Source organism: Alligator mississippiensis, chromosome 1 (genome assembly GCF_030867095.1).
Source record: "Alligator mississippiensis isolate rAllMis1 chromosome 1, rAllMis1, whole genome shotgun sequence".
Taxonomy (NCBI): domain Eukaryota; kingdom Metazoa; phylum Chordata; order Crocodylia; family Alligatoridae; genus Alligator; species Alligator mississippiensis.
Window position 1 is genome coordinate 209792736 of NC_081824.1, and position 13468 is coordinate 209806203.

At 46.0% G+C, this 13468-nt stretch overlaps 1 protein-coding gene across 4 annotated transcripts in view; it reads right to left on the reverse strand.

Annotated features, from left to right (window-relative positions):
• FANCL (FA complementation group L) overlaps positions 1-13030 on the reverse strand; it is a 54277-nt gene extending 41247 nt beyond the window's left edge. For 2 of the 4 annotated variants that reach the window (XM_059719491.1, XM_059719484.1), the window contains exons 1-3: positions 12846-13030; positions 8581-8641; positions 4190-4246 (exon numbers count right to left, since the gene is read on the reverse strand). In XM_059719491.1, the coding sequence (XP_059575474.1) occupies positions 4190-4246; positions 8581-8641; positions 12846-13015 (288 nt within the window). In that variant the 5' untranslated portion in view covers positions 13016-13030. Of the gene's footprint in view, positions 1-4189; positions 4247-8580; positions 8642-11317; positions 11377-12845 lie in introns of all 4 variants that reach the window. The other 2 variants (XM_059719495.1, XM_059719487.1) reach the window with 2 other exon arrangements.
• Between the last annotated feature and the right edge of the window lie 438 nt (positions 13031-13468).

Sequence of the window (13468 nt, forward strand, 5' to 3'; positions counted from 1 at the left end):
TCCAAGATCCCTTTCCGCTTCCGTGCCACCAAACAGGTCATTCCCTAAGCAGTAGGTATGCTGGACATTTTTCCTCCCTAGGTGCAGCACTTTGCATTTCTCCTTGTTGAATTGCATTCTGTTGTTTTCCGCCCATATGTCCAACCTGTCCAGGTCTGCTTGTAGTTGTTCCCTGCCCTCCGGCGTGTCCACTTCTCCCCACAGTTTTGTGTCATCCGCAAACTTGGACAGAGTACACTTCACTCCCTTGTCCAAGCTGCTGCTGAAGACATTGAAGAGTATCGGTCCTAGGACCGAGCCCTGCGGGACCCCACTGCCCACACCCTTCCAGGTCGATACCGACCCATCCACTACGACTCTCTGGGTGCAACCCTCTAGCCAATTCACCACCCACCAGACTGTGTAATTATCCAAGTCACAGCCTCTTAACTTGTTTACCAGTATGGTGTGGGATAACATATCAAAGGCCTTCCTGCAGTCTAAGTAAAGGACGTCAACCCCTACTCCTGCGTCCAGGCGTTTTGTAACCTGGTCATCAAAAGAGACTAGATTAGTCAGGCATGATCTACCTGCTACAAACCCATGCTGGTTTCCCCTCAGCATAATTTGTCCTGCCGGGCTCTCGCAAATGTGAGCCTTGATAATTTTTTCAAAGACTTTGCCAAGGATGGAGGTAAGACTGACTGGCCTATAGTTGCCCAGGTCCTCCTTCCTCCCCGTCTTGAAAATGGGGACCACACTGGCCCTTTTCCAGTCTTTATAGGAATGCCAGGAGCATGGACAATAAACAGGACGAACTAGCACTCCTTCTGGCAGACAAAGAATTTGACTTCATTGGGTTGACGGAGACCTGGTGGGATGATACCGGGGGGAAACAAAGGTGCCAGTCACAGGGCTCAAGTGCCTATACACTAATGCTAGGAGCGAGCATGAGGAACAAGCAGGATGAACTAGCACTCCTGCTTGCAGAAAACACTTAGTGGGGTTAACAGAAACCTGGTGGGACTCTACCCACGACTAGGCGGTACACATTGAGGGCTATAAGCTGTACAGAAAGGATAGAGTGGGGTGGAGATGGGGAGGGGTTGTGCTCTATGTCAAGGAGCGTTATACATCGACCCTTATCAAAATAGAATTGGAGGAGAAAGTAGGATTGTGGGTTAGGATACGTGGAGGTCAAGGGGAAAGGGATTTGGTGGTAGGAGTCTGCTACAGACCCCCACACTAAGGGGAAGAACTAGATTTGGAACTCCTGAGGCAGCTCTCAGAGACCATAAAGACTAGGGAAGCGGTAGTCATGGGGGACCTAAACTACCCTGATACCTGCTGGGAGACGCAGACAGCAAATTCCCACCATTCATGCAGGTTCCTATCCTGCATACAGGACCTCCACCTGATGCAGGAGGTACATGGTCCCACTAGGGGGAATGCCTTACTGGACCTGGCACTGGGGGATGACATGGTAGGGGACCTACAGATCAGTGGTCACCTGGGGGACAGTGACCACCAAATAACAGAATTCACCACAAGGCGTAGAGTGGGAAAGGTAACTAGTAGGGTGGAAGTGCTAGACTGTAGGAAGGCTGACTTCAGCGAGCTCAGGCATTTAGTCAATGACGCACTGCAGAGCAAGAGATTTGGCGAGATGGGAGCCCAGGAAAAGTGGCTGTGCCTTAAGGAAGCGATCTTTTCGGCACAGAGGAAGACAATCCTGATGCGGGGGAAAAGGGGGAAAGGGGCCAAGAGGCTTCCTTGGCTAACCAGAGAAATCCAGAGCAGCCTAAGGGCAAAAAAGGGGGGCATATAAGCAGTGGAAACAGGGAGAAATTACTGAAGAGGAGTACACCTCCTCAGCTCACAGTTGTAGGGAGGCAGTTAGAAAGGCCAAAGCTACCATGGAGCTGAGGATGGCATCCCAAGTTAAGGATAACAAAAAATTGTTTTTCAGATATATAGGGAGTAAAAGGAAGGCCCAGGGTGGTATAGGACCACTACTGAACGGGCAAAAACAATTGGTGACAGACAGGGGGACAAGGCTAAACTCCTCAATGAGTTCTTTGCCTCAGTGTTCCTAAACGAGGGGCAAGACAAGTCTCACAATGGGATTGTAGAAAGGCAACAGCAGCGCGCCAGACTACCAAGCGTTGACCCTGAGATGGTGCAGAGTCACTTGGGAGGACTGGATTCATTTAAGTCGGCGGGCCCGGATGAGCTCTATCTGAGGGTACTGAAGGCACTGGCTGATGTCATTGCACAGCCACTGGCAAGAATATTTGAGCACTCGTTTTGAGTTCCCGGAGGACTGGAAAAGGGCCAATGTGGTCCCTATGTTCAAGAAAGGGAGGTAGGAGGACCCAGGCAACTATCTGCCAAAGATGGAGGTGAGACTGACTGGCCTAGTCTTTGAAAAGATTATTAAGGCTCATATGCGAGAGCCCAGCAAGAAAAATGATGCTGAGGGGAAACCAGCACGGGTTCATAGCAGGTAGATCATGCCTGACTAATCTAGTCTCTTTTTATGACCAGGTTACAAAACACCTGGACGCAGGAGTAGGGGTAGACATTGTCTACGTAGACTTCAGGAAGGCCTTCAATACGGTATCCCACCCCACACTGGTGAACAAGTTAAGAGGCCGTGACTTCGATGATTACACAGTCTGGTGGGTGGCAAATTGGCTAGAGGTTCGTACCCAGAGAGTGGTGGTGGATGGGTCGGTATCAACCTGGAAGGGCATGGGCAGTGGGGTCCCGCAGGGCTTGGTCCTTGGACCGATACTCTTCAATGTCTTCATAGTGACTTGGACAAGGGAGTGAAGTGTACTCTGTCCAAGTTTGCCGATGATATAAAACTGTGGGGAGAAGTGGACACACCAGAGGGCAGGGAACAACTACAAGCAGACCTGGACAGGTTGGACAAATGGGCAGAAAACAATAAAATGTGATTTAACAAGGAGAAATGCAAAGAGACTTTTTTTAAACAATCAAAAAGATACTACGTCCAATTTTGACATCACCAATCCTATCCATAAACCACCTGACATCTGCATTTATAACCATATAGTTACACGTATAACAAGGAACTCTGATTATTCTGTGCTCTATAAATAGGGCCTGGTTTAAATCGTGGGCCCAGCCCATGGTGCAGTGGCTCCTTTAATCCTTGAGTTCCCCCTGCGCGTCCCCTCCTTTCCCCACTGATTGGCAGAGGGTCTCCATCAGCCTCACTGCTCACTCCTGATAGCCAGGAGGCAAAAGTTGCAGTTTTAAATATGCTGCAGTTTTTGCTTCCCGTCTGGTCAGCAGCAAGATAGAAATATGCATAAACAGCTGAGTACTGATAGTAATACGCATAAATACAAGAACATTTTTATGTTCTACTTTGTCCAAATGGATTTTTAACAATAAATAGCTGTGTCTATCCATGCTAAAGACTAAGGCTTTGACTATGACCAGTCTCAACAATACAAGCCATAGTTAGCACCTTTGAATGAAATAATCTGAGACCACAACACTGTAGAGATGTCTTGATATGGAAATTAACTTTAGTTAAAATGCTGTCTTCCCATCTACAGCTGTTAGCAGGAGTTGGCAGATATGCTACTAGCAGTAACAATACAAAGCTTGCAAAAAGGAAAAACCCCTAGTGCTTTTGACACTACCTCCTACCAATGTAAATCTATCTATATTATAAGTAAGAAGTTATATACACCTTAAGGATGCTTGTTTTTCAGTTAAGTCAGGCATCATAGGTAGTACTACATTATAAACTCTGTCTCCAAATCAAGCTACTAGGAACACATTTCTTCAATATGGTGGCAAGGATTGGCTATTTTTAAACAAATGTAAATAAGGACCAAAGAATTATTCCTTTGTATAGTCATTAAGAGTCTGTTCTCATCGACCTAGGCAGTATTAGGGAGTTCTAACAAACTAAGAATTACATTTGTTGCAATACTTAAAACAGGGCCTTCTTCTGCAGCTTTATTGAATCTGAAAAGTGGTCTAGTCAGGAAGAATTCTAACTCCAAAGGTAATTATTAGATCAACAGCAACTAAGTGCATGCAGCCCTAGCACTACATCATTTGAAAAGGTTAATGTTGAATTTTAAAAGGTTCATTTAAATTAATACACAGATCTTTTCTTAACAAAGGGAAATAATAAAAATTGGCAAAAAATAGCATTACTCACCAAAATCGTCTTCAGCTCCTCCATAAAACTGACCAGATCAGAACAGTATTGCAACCTCTACCGAGAAAATTTTTTTAAAAGTTAAAATTTCCTCAATTTCAGTAATGCTTTCAGAAACAGTTTTAGTTTTATTACCCATTTTCTGATATTGTAATAAAATAAAAACAAATAAAATATGGTAAAATGCAGCAGATTTAAACTATATTTCAATTACATTACAAATCCTTTCAGTGCAAGTTTTATTATATGATAAAAATGGTATCAATTTTTAGTAAATTAACTTAAACTGTTCACCAATCAGAAAGGAGCCTCCTTAATTCTCTCAGTATTTAAAAAAAAATACCTTTCCTGTTTGGCTAAATTTTGCTCAAGAGGAACACTGTTCTTCTACAGTTGGGATGTCAAATATGTTGTCCCATGGTGCCATTCCATTCCACACACCCAAAGTCAAGGGGAGAGGGCTCAGAGGTATAGCCAACCATAGGGGAAGTACAGACATCCAAAAAGCCAGAGAGAGAATTAATCCAATCTACGCAGGTTTCTCTAAGTTGCTTAGATCGGATCAGAAGCAAAGGGAACTCACATTTGCCCATTGAGGGGGAGAGGCACGCAAATGCCTGCACTGGCCTAGGCCAGAACGTGCGGGGTTCTCCTGCACACCTCCCAGTGTGCCAGAGAATGCAGAGGGCAACTGAGCAGGGGCCATCCCTAATTGGCTGCCAGGCACATACCCCCCACTCCCTGCTGCCACCAAAGACTGCTCCCTCCCTCCCCCAAATGCCCAGCCCCAGGCAAGCCCCAGAGGGGCCCACCATGGCACACGCCCCCTGCTGCTGCCAGGCGTGCAATAGCAACTCCACCCCCAGAAGCCCATGGCTAGGAACACGGGAGGGCTAGCAGGAACAGCAGGGCCACAGGCATGCACCCAACAGCCAATCGGGGTAGCCCATCTCCGTAGAAGGAAGGACCAGGCCCCAAGGAACCCAATCCTTCCCTCTATGGAGGTTTTGTCCCCGCTGCCCAGAACAAGACCCCAAGGCTGCCCAGCATATTTTGTTGGCAGCGGCTGCTGCTGCTTCCGCCACCAGTGGAACACACCAGATGGCCCAAGAGGCTTGTGCTGGGAAGCAGGGATGGAAGCACTCCATACAGGGAAGGACTGGATCCCACTGGCCAGTGAGGGTCTCCTGGACTGCCAGGCATATCCTGCCTGAGCTCAGCACCAGCAGCGCATGCCAGGCAGCCCAGAAATCTTGCACCAGCCAGCGAGGATAGGAGTAATCCATAGAAGGAAAGATTGGGCCCCACGGCAAGCCCTCCAGCGCAATCCATCAGCTGCCACTGGTGCCAGGCTCTGGCAAGATGTGCTGGGCAGCTCAGGTGGCCCACAGCAGGGCCAGTTCCTTCCCTGTAGGGAGCTCTCCCACCCCCACTGCCCGGTACAAGTCTCCCAGTGTGTCCTGTCAGAGCCTGGCACCAGCAGCAGCCAGCAAGATGCACTGAGCAGCCCAGGTGGTTTGCACCAGGGATGGGAGTACTCTATAGAAAAACAGGAGTGGGCAGGGGGCAGCCCTGCTGTGCAGGCTCAGGGCAGGGGCTGTGAAGCAGAAGCTCCATTCTCTCCCCACCCACTGCACAAGCAGAAGAGGCTTTTCTGGCTCCTGTCTGAGACAGCCTGAGGGTGGGGTTGGCCCGATGCTTGCCCAGAATGAATGAGCACCAGCCACAGCTAGCACAGTCCTGCAACTGGTGCCTGGGATGCCAGAGGACAGAGAACTAAGCCGATTTTCTATGGGATATGGTACAAAAGTTTGATATACTGCTCAAACCTAAACCAATTAAGTCTAATACTACATCCATCCAGGTCTATCTTAGACTGGTTTCAAAGTGGTGGAACCCAGTCTGTGTGTGCTGAATGTCTGTTCTGTTAGAGGTTTAGGCTGCTTTCCAATCACTTATACTGGTGTACATGCAATTTCTAGGCATAGAATCCAAGGTCCCTCAACCCTGATGGATACTGCCATTAGTGGGGAGGATAGAAAATAAGTGCTCTGCAGATATAGCCCTCACTTGGCCTTGCTGGACCCCTACTACATGGATCCTGCCACATTTACTATTAGCTCCATTAATTTGTCCTGGGAGGAACCCCATGGTCCCAATCTGGCCCAGGGTGGGTGAGTTTAACACCCCTGCTCTAGGTAATGTGGAATCATGCCACTGTTTTGGAAAGAAACATTTAGTACATGAGAAAGCAATAGCTAGAATGTTGTCATCATAGCAGGAGGCTGATCCTCCTGTAATTGACATTTCTTGCAAATAAACTTTTCATACTAAGTGCTGTTGGCAAAGAACATGAAAAAAGAGAGGGAAAGGTAGCAGAATAAGATCATCCTATGCAGTATCAGCTGTTTAATATATTGTTACATCTTATAATCTTCAAAGTTAAACTTCTCAGAAAAAACAATATATTGACTACAATATATTCTTATATATTTGGAGTAGCCTACAAATCCATATAAATCTGCATCTTTACTCATGGGCAGATGTAGGATTTTGAGAAGCAGGGAACAGATGATGTGGTGCCTCATCACCTCTAACCTAACATTTTTCTCCAGTTAAAAAAACAACTAGATGCTTTACTAATAGGAGAAGGGCCTAGGGCTATATTATTCAGTTTAAGAATGAAGCAAAAACAAATAACCTAATTGAAATATGCATTTACTTAGCTATATGATGTACTATGTATAAAAAAACATAACAGACTGAGCAAAAAAATAATCAAAATACATTGTTTCATTAATTCTATAGTTATTATAATGAAATGTACATTTCCTTTTTCAGATTTATAAAACAAAATCTACCCTTCTTGAGCATCTTGACAGTACATCCAATGCTTCACTGAATGTTATTGCTAGACATGAATTAATGTTTCCACATTGTGTTAATTGTTTTTAACTCTACCTAAAACCGTCGGCAAGGCCGCAAAGTAAGGGCAGCATTACCAAGAACAGGTAACAGACTTCAGAATTGTGGAAGAAAGGCTGGCTTGATTAGTGGAACATCAATACCAACAAAAAGGAGAGGGTTGTTAACACCTGTAGAATGAACAGTTTAGGAGGGATCAGGTAGATTATAATTAGAGATGCACTGATACATCGATCCATATTGTATCGGCACCAATAAAAGGAAAATCGACATTATCAGCAATCAGCTTTTTTTGGCTGATATGGCCGATAATGTCACTGATAAATGCTGCGTGCATGAGTACAGCCACAGCATGCATGCGGCCAGTCCAGCAGCTTGGAGAGCAGCATCCAGCTGGTAAGTCTGTTGGAGGGCAAGGGCCAGGGAGAGGGAAGGGGTATGTTGGGGGAGGCAGACTGAGGCCCCTACGGTGAGAGAGGAAAAGGGGCTGGGGAAGGGTGCAGGACGGATCCATAAGTGGCTCGTCCCAGGCGGCATGAGGAGGAGGGCTCAATCCCACCACTCCGTGCACCCTCAGGGGAGGAAAGGAGGGCGGTATCCCCTGGATCTGTGTGTGGAGCAAGGGTGGCTTGTTGCTGCAGGTGGAGCCAGGCTCTTCGTAGCAGGGAGATTGGATTAGGGCTGTACTCGGGGCAGGCGGCAGCAGCAGCACTGGGAGGGGGAGCTATAATGAATTTTGGAGTGGCTGTAGCCCCCACCCTGTAGCCACCCCTTCCAGCACAGCCACTGCCCACCCTGAGTGCAGCCCTGCCCAGGCCCCCCGCTGGAAAGAGGCTGGCACAGCACCCGGCCCCAGCCCACAGCAGCAGCCCACCCACTCTGCTTGGTGCACAATCTGGGAGGCACACCCCCTTGGCTCCCTCCAGGGTGTGCGCAGCAGTAGAATCCGCACCCCTCCCGACTCACAGTTCTGTCCCGCGTCCCAACCCAGCTAAGCAGCACCTGTCCCTGCCCCAGCCCCAAACCCTCCCTCACAACACAGACCTTGATCTGCCCCCTCCCTCACCACACCCTTTCCCTTCCCTGCAACAGACTTACCAGCTGGACACTGCTCTCCAAGCTGCCAGGCTGTATATCGGCATCAGTTGATATGGCTTGTTAATAATCAGTCATCAGTATCAGCCCATAAAATCTTTTTCAGTACACCCCTAATTATAATGAGCCATAGGGACAAGGGACTGTCTCACTGCTGCCTGAATAAAAATGCTAGGCAGTTGTTTTAAAACTTTGGGTGGACCAGAAATCAAAGAGGTGCAACTGTACCATTGTATCCCCCCTCTTGCATCTGCACCTGTCTTTACTATATGAGTGGAAGGTTCTCTTTAACACTTTTGGAGAGTGGAACAGTACAAAATTTAGAAAATTCATATGTATAACTCAGGAAAGTTTCTATAAAAAGAGTATACCTGTTTTAGAATCTGACGATATCCATGCAATAGCCTCTTTAGCTGCCAGCTGCACTGTATCCTAGAAATAGAGGATTCATACACAGTGTTAACCTGGATCAAGCAATCTTTTAACAAGAAAGCATGTAAGAAAAAAAACCTTGTCTTATAATTTAAGGGGATCAAAAAGTTCCTTTTCCCAAAAAACACAAGAACAAAACAATATTTTCAGACTACTTTAATTGAGTTTTTCCACTCAATGAGTTACTTACATTTTTAAATGTCAATCTGTCTACAGCTCTTTAAAAATTAATAAGTAGACATTTACCTATAAGCCAGCCTCAATTCCATGATGAAAACAACATAATTCTTACAAGTCAATATGGTTTTATAAAAGCCACTAATATTTTAAAAATGGTATTCTGAAAATGTCAGCGTTGACTGCTACACATTTGAGTTGGGATACTTAAGAGGGCAATTCAAATATAATATTTAAGAAGTATAAACATTAATAGTTTGCAGGAGCAAATTAGTTGTTGCATTGTAATCTTGTGAAAATTATTTTTTTTTTTTATTCTACTAATCTTCAGAGAAGAGAAAAGCTAATTGCAATACTGTTCAAAGGAATAAAGCTGAACATCTTGAACTACGCTTTTTGGGGCAGAGTCCATCTCTTACTGCTATGGTGCTCAGATCAGGCTGGCAGAGGTTTGTGATCTTACCCATGGGGGTCTGCACAGGTCAGAAAATTAAGCAACAAGGTGCAGCAGTAGCAGCACTAATTGCTACCAGAGGTACAAAAATTAACGCAACCCCTCTCCCCTTCTGCCAAATTTCTGGGCCCATGGAAAACCCCACAGTTTGGATGACACGGTCCCATATGCCAGATGATACCCACGTGCAGGATCCAGCCTTCAAACAAGTCCCGCACCATTCATTCAGCCCATGGGAGGACAGGCTTAGCACCACTGTCCTATATAGTATTTGCAAACTGACTAGAGTAATGGGTTCGCCATCTTACCTGGACTCGTACTTTCAACAATAATACCAACATTCATCACAACTATAACTAACTAAAAATCATTGCCTTTGGACAGAAGTTGTATATTAGTTCTAAGCCTAACTGTTTTTGCTGTAACTAAGTGTGAAGTAGCCACATTTGTATAATTTGAGCATAGTTACTTTTTAAAATTGAGCTAGACATTAAGGCTGTAAGAAGCTTTAGTCACTGATTCAATTCCGTGGAGATTCAGCCCAATTTGGTGGCTGAATTTGCGAACCCGAATCAAATCAAGAGACCCTTTAATCTCTCTGAATTTAATCGGAACCCTCCAAATTGATTCAGAGAGATTCAATGATTCGGCCATAGACACAGCTATAAATGTTTTTTCTACATGCCTCAAGGTACCGTGCGGCTTGTGAACACTGAGATGGTGGGGCGTATGGAGTGTCCCACAGTAGCGTGGGGGGGTCCCCAGTGCACTTGGTGGTAGATCTGGAAGTGGACCAGAAGCATTTCCGGTCTGCTTCCAGGTCCACCGCGAAGTGTACGGGGGGACCCCCCCCCCGGCAACTGGTGCCCCCTGAATCTGGAGGGTCCGCTTCCAGGTCTGCCGAGCATGCGGCGGGGGGGGCCTGAGCTCCTGTGGGATGCTCCATCTGCCCCACCATCTCAGCATTTGCATGCTGCACCTGATACCTTGAGGTAATGTAGAAAAAACATTTTAAGCTGTGTCTATGGCCTAATCACCTATTCTCTGAATCAGCATCGCATCTTCAGATTTGGATTCAGCCATAGCAAATCGGGCTGAATCTGAATCAAATACGGCCTGCTTCACACACCCCTATTAGACATCTGCGTATCTTCTACTGAACATGCAAACAACTAGGGAAGTTTGGCCTTTTGTCTCTGGAAACTTAAAATAAATAACTTTTTTCCAAAACCGCAGACTTGCAAAGAGCTTGATCCTTAATAAAAATAATTGACTACGGCTTGTTTGCAGAAAATGTAGTTTAGAAATATTACACTTTATAAAAAGTATTATTTTAATTGTTATATCATCCTGCATCTCAGATATGACAAAAAAGGAAACCCAGCATGTCTGGCAGTCTTACACTGCCTGGTGTTCCCATCCAATATTCTGGATACACTTAGGCACACAAAACTCACAGCAAGCTAATGTTCATTTGATCCTTCAATTTATACATCATTCATACAGAAGTACATTTGATGTGAAGTAAAAACACGTCTTAATAAAAGTAAAATCAACATTTAAAAAAAAGAAATACATGTTCTGTTGTATCTACAAACAACAAAACAAAGTTTGTTATGGGGGGGAGGGGGAAGACATGACTTCTCTCTCAAATATAATTTTGCATTAACATTAATTTAACAGCAAACTTCCTTGATACACCTCCAATTTAACTGACCTCTCAAAAACATTTGCTTACTGACATAGTTTATGTATGTCTATGTACACAGGCATACCAACAATGAACTCTTACAAACTTATTGTAATGTAAGCCATGAAGTTTATCAAAGCTTATTACTACTCACCAAGAATACCAAGAATATGGTGGAGGGGGAATCAAAGATGCTACAGATTACTGTTGCCAGTTAGGTTGCAAATAGTAAGAACTGCCAATATCTATTTATAAATGCATACTTACACACATCATCACTGCTTACATTACAGTGCAGTCACAGAAACGTAAGCACATTTCTCATGTAGTAGAGAAAAAAAAAAAAATACCTCACCTTGCATTTTTTAGCTGAAAATCTGATGGCAATAATATTCTTATATGGAAGTCTCTGCCCTATAAAAATAAGTTTAGTTGAAACATCTGAAATAGAAATGTCTATGTGAATTTGTATTTTCTCTAATGGTAACTGCTAAGAAGGGAAAAATAACATGCATTTCATTTATATAGAGAATGAGTCATTGCAAAGATAATTTCTTCAATCTTAAAAAGCACTGTTGTCAGGTATAATCATTATTATTCTGTGCTTTTAATTCTGATCTTGAACTAGTCTCCTTCCACTATTCACAAAATAAAGTGAAAATTCTTAAGTTCCTCACCATGTAATGAAACAGAAAACAATCACTGCAAATTAAAGAACTATTAATAAAAATTAGGTAGAAAACAAGCAACAGAGTTTGACCCAAGCCTCAATGAAGTAAACAGAAGTCTTTCTTCAACTCAAATTCAGGTAGATCGGACACTTTAAGCAAAGTAATATTACACTGATTAGACCTGGGCAGTGATTTGACCCTGTACAGTTTTAACAAGGTAAGTATACATAGTTCCAATTATATGAAATGAAACTGGCAGGTTAGTCCCCCCCCCCCCCCCAAAAAAGGTGGGGGGCTCTTTCCTACACACCACACACTTATGGCATAGTCAGTCTAGATTTAGGATTTAAGTCTTCCCTCTCCATTCCTATATGAAGAGGGATAGTTAATATTCGTAGTGTTGAGGCAACCTTGATGCCATGAAATAGGCCAGAAGGCAAGAATATTTGTGGGCGATATCTTTTGTTGGACAAACTGCATTGATGGGATAGACCTGTGCAGGCTTTGGAGTATTTTCACAGTGCCCTTCCTCAGGGACAGAAGCCAACACAGCTATAACATCTACTTTTTTTTTTTTTTAAATCGTTGTCCCTGAGCATAGCACCTTGCTGAGATAACTAGGGCAGTTCAATTCTTATTCTGGAGTGGGACTTCAGATTCATCTCTCCAGGGGCATCGAACTCAAATCGGTTGGAGGGCCGCATTCCCCCCTTTTCAGGTGCCTATGCTTTGACACCAGTGGACCACAGGCAGAAGTGCCTCCAGCAGCTATAGGACTTCCAGTGATGGCAGGCTGCACCCCAACCTTGTTGGGAGTGTGCATGCATGGGGCTGTGCCCCTCCACAGGCACACAGGCAGGGAACAGATGCAATCCCGATCTGGGGAAGGAGTGGGCAAGAGCCTCCTCTACTCCATTCTCCATCAAAGAAATACTGGGGAAAAGCCCCCAGGCCTTTCCCCAAGCCCAGCAGTCCCAGTTTGGGGAAGAGGCAGAATGCAGTAGCAGCGGCTGCTGGCACCACAGGAAGCTCCCCCACTGCTGCCAGAGCCAGGACAAAATTCCCTGGGCTGGGCTGAGCTGGCTGACCTGGGACAGCGGGTGCGAGCTGGCGGTATGGAGATCACCTGAGAAGGGGGCAAGAAATGAGGCAAAGCCCCCGCGCCCATTCCCGGCCCGAGGAGCCTGGTGCAGGAAGGGGAGGGGGCGGTACCTGCGCGGTGACGAAGCCCTCGTAAGCGCTGCCCTGGAGGTCCTGGCGCAGCAGCAGCGGGCAGACGCGCAGTAGCGATCGCCCGGCCATGCTGCTCTCCCTTCCCTCCGCGCCCGCTCAAATCCGGCGCGCTTCCCGCGCCCCCGCCCTGCCGGGGAGGGGCCGCGCATGCGCGCCGCCACCCTTGGGAGCCGGCGCGCGGGCTCCGGGGCCTGCTCCGGCGCGGGGTCACGTGCGCCGCGGGGGCTGGGACGGAGCCCCTGCAGGACGAGCCGTTGTCGGCTTGTTTTGGCTGCCTCGCTCTCGCGGTTGGCTTCTGGCCACTGCAGGGGGGAGGGGGCTGAGTGGTCTCTGGCCATGCGTGTGGCCCCCACCACCACTGAGTAGGAAACAACCCAGCTCTACTGTCTCTTCCTGAGGAAAAAAGTTATTGCCCCTTTAGGTTCTTCTAGTACTTGTTTTTAAATCAAGATTTTTTTTGGCAAAAAAACCCGACTAGTTGGTCTCATAAAAGATATCCAGTAATCAAAGGAAGAGCTACATTTTTCACATTCCTGAGGACTCGACTTCAAGAACAACACCAAAAATCATGAGAGTTAACACTGGCTATCACCTCTGCCATG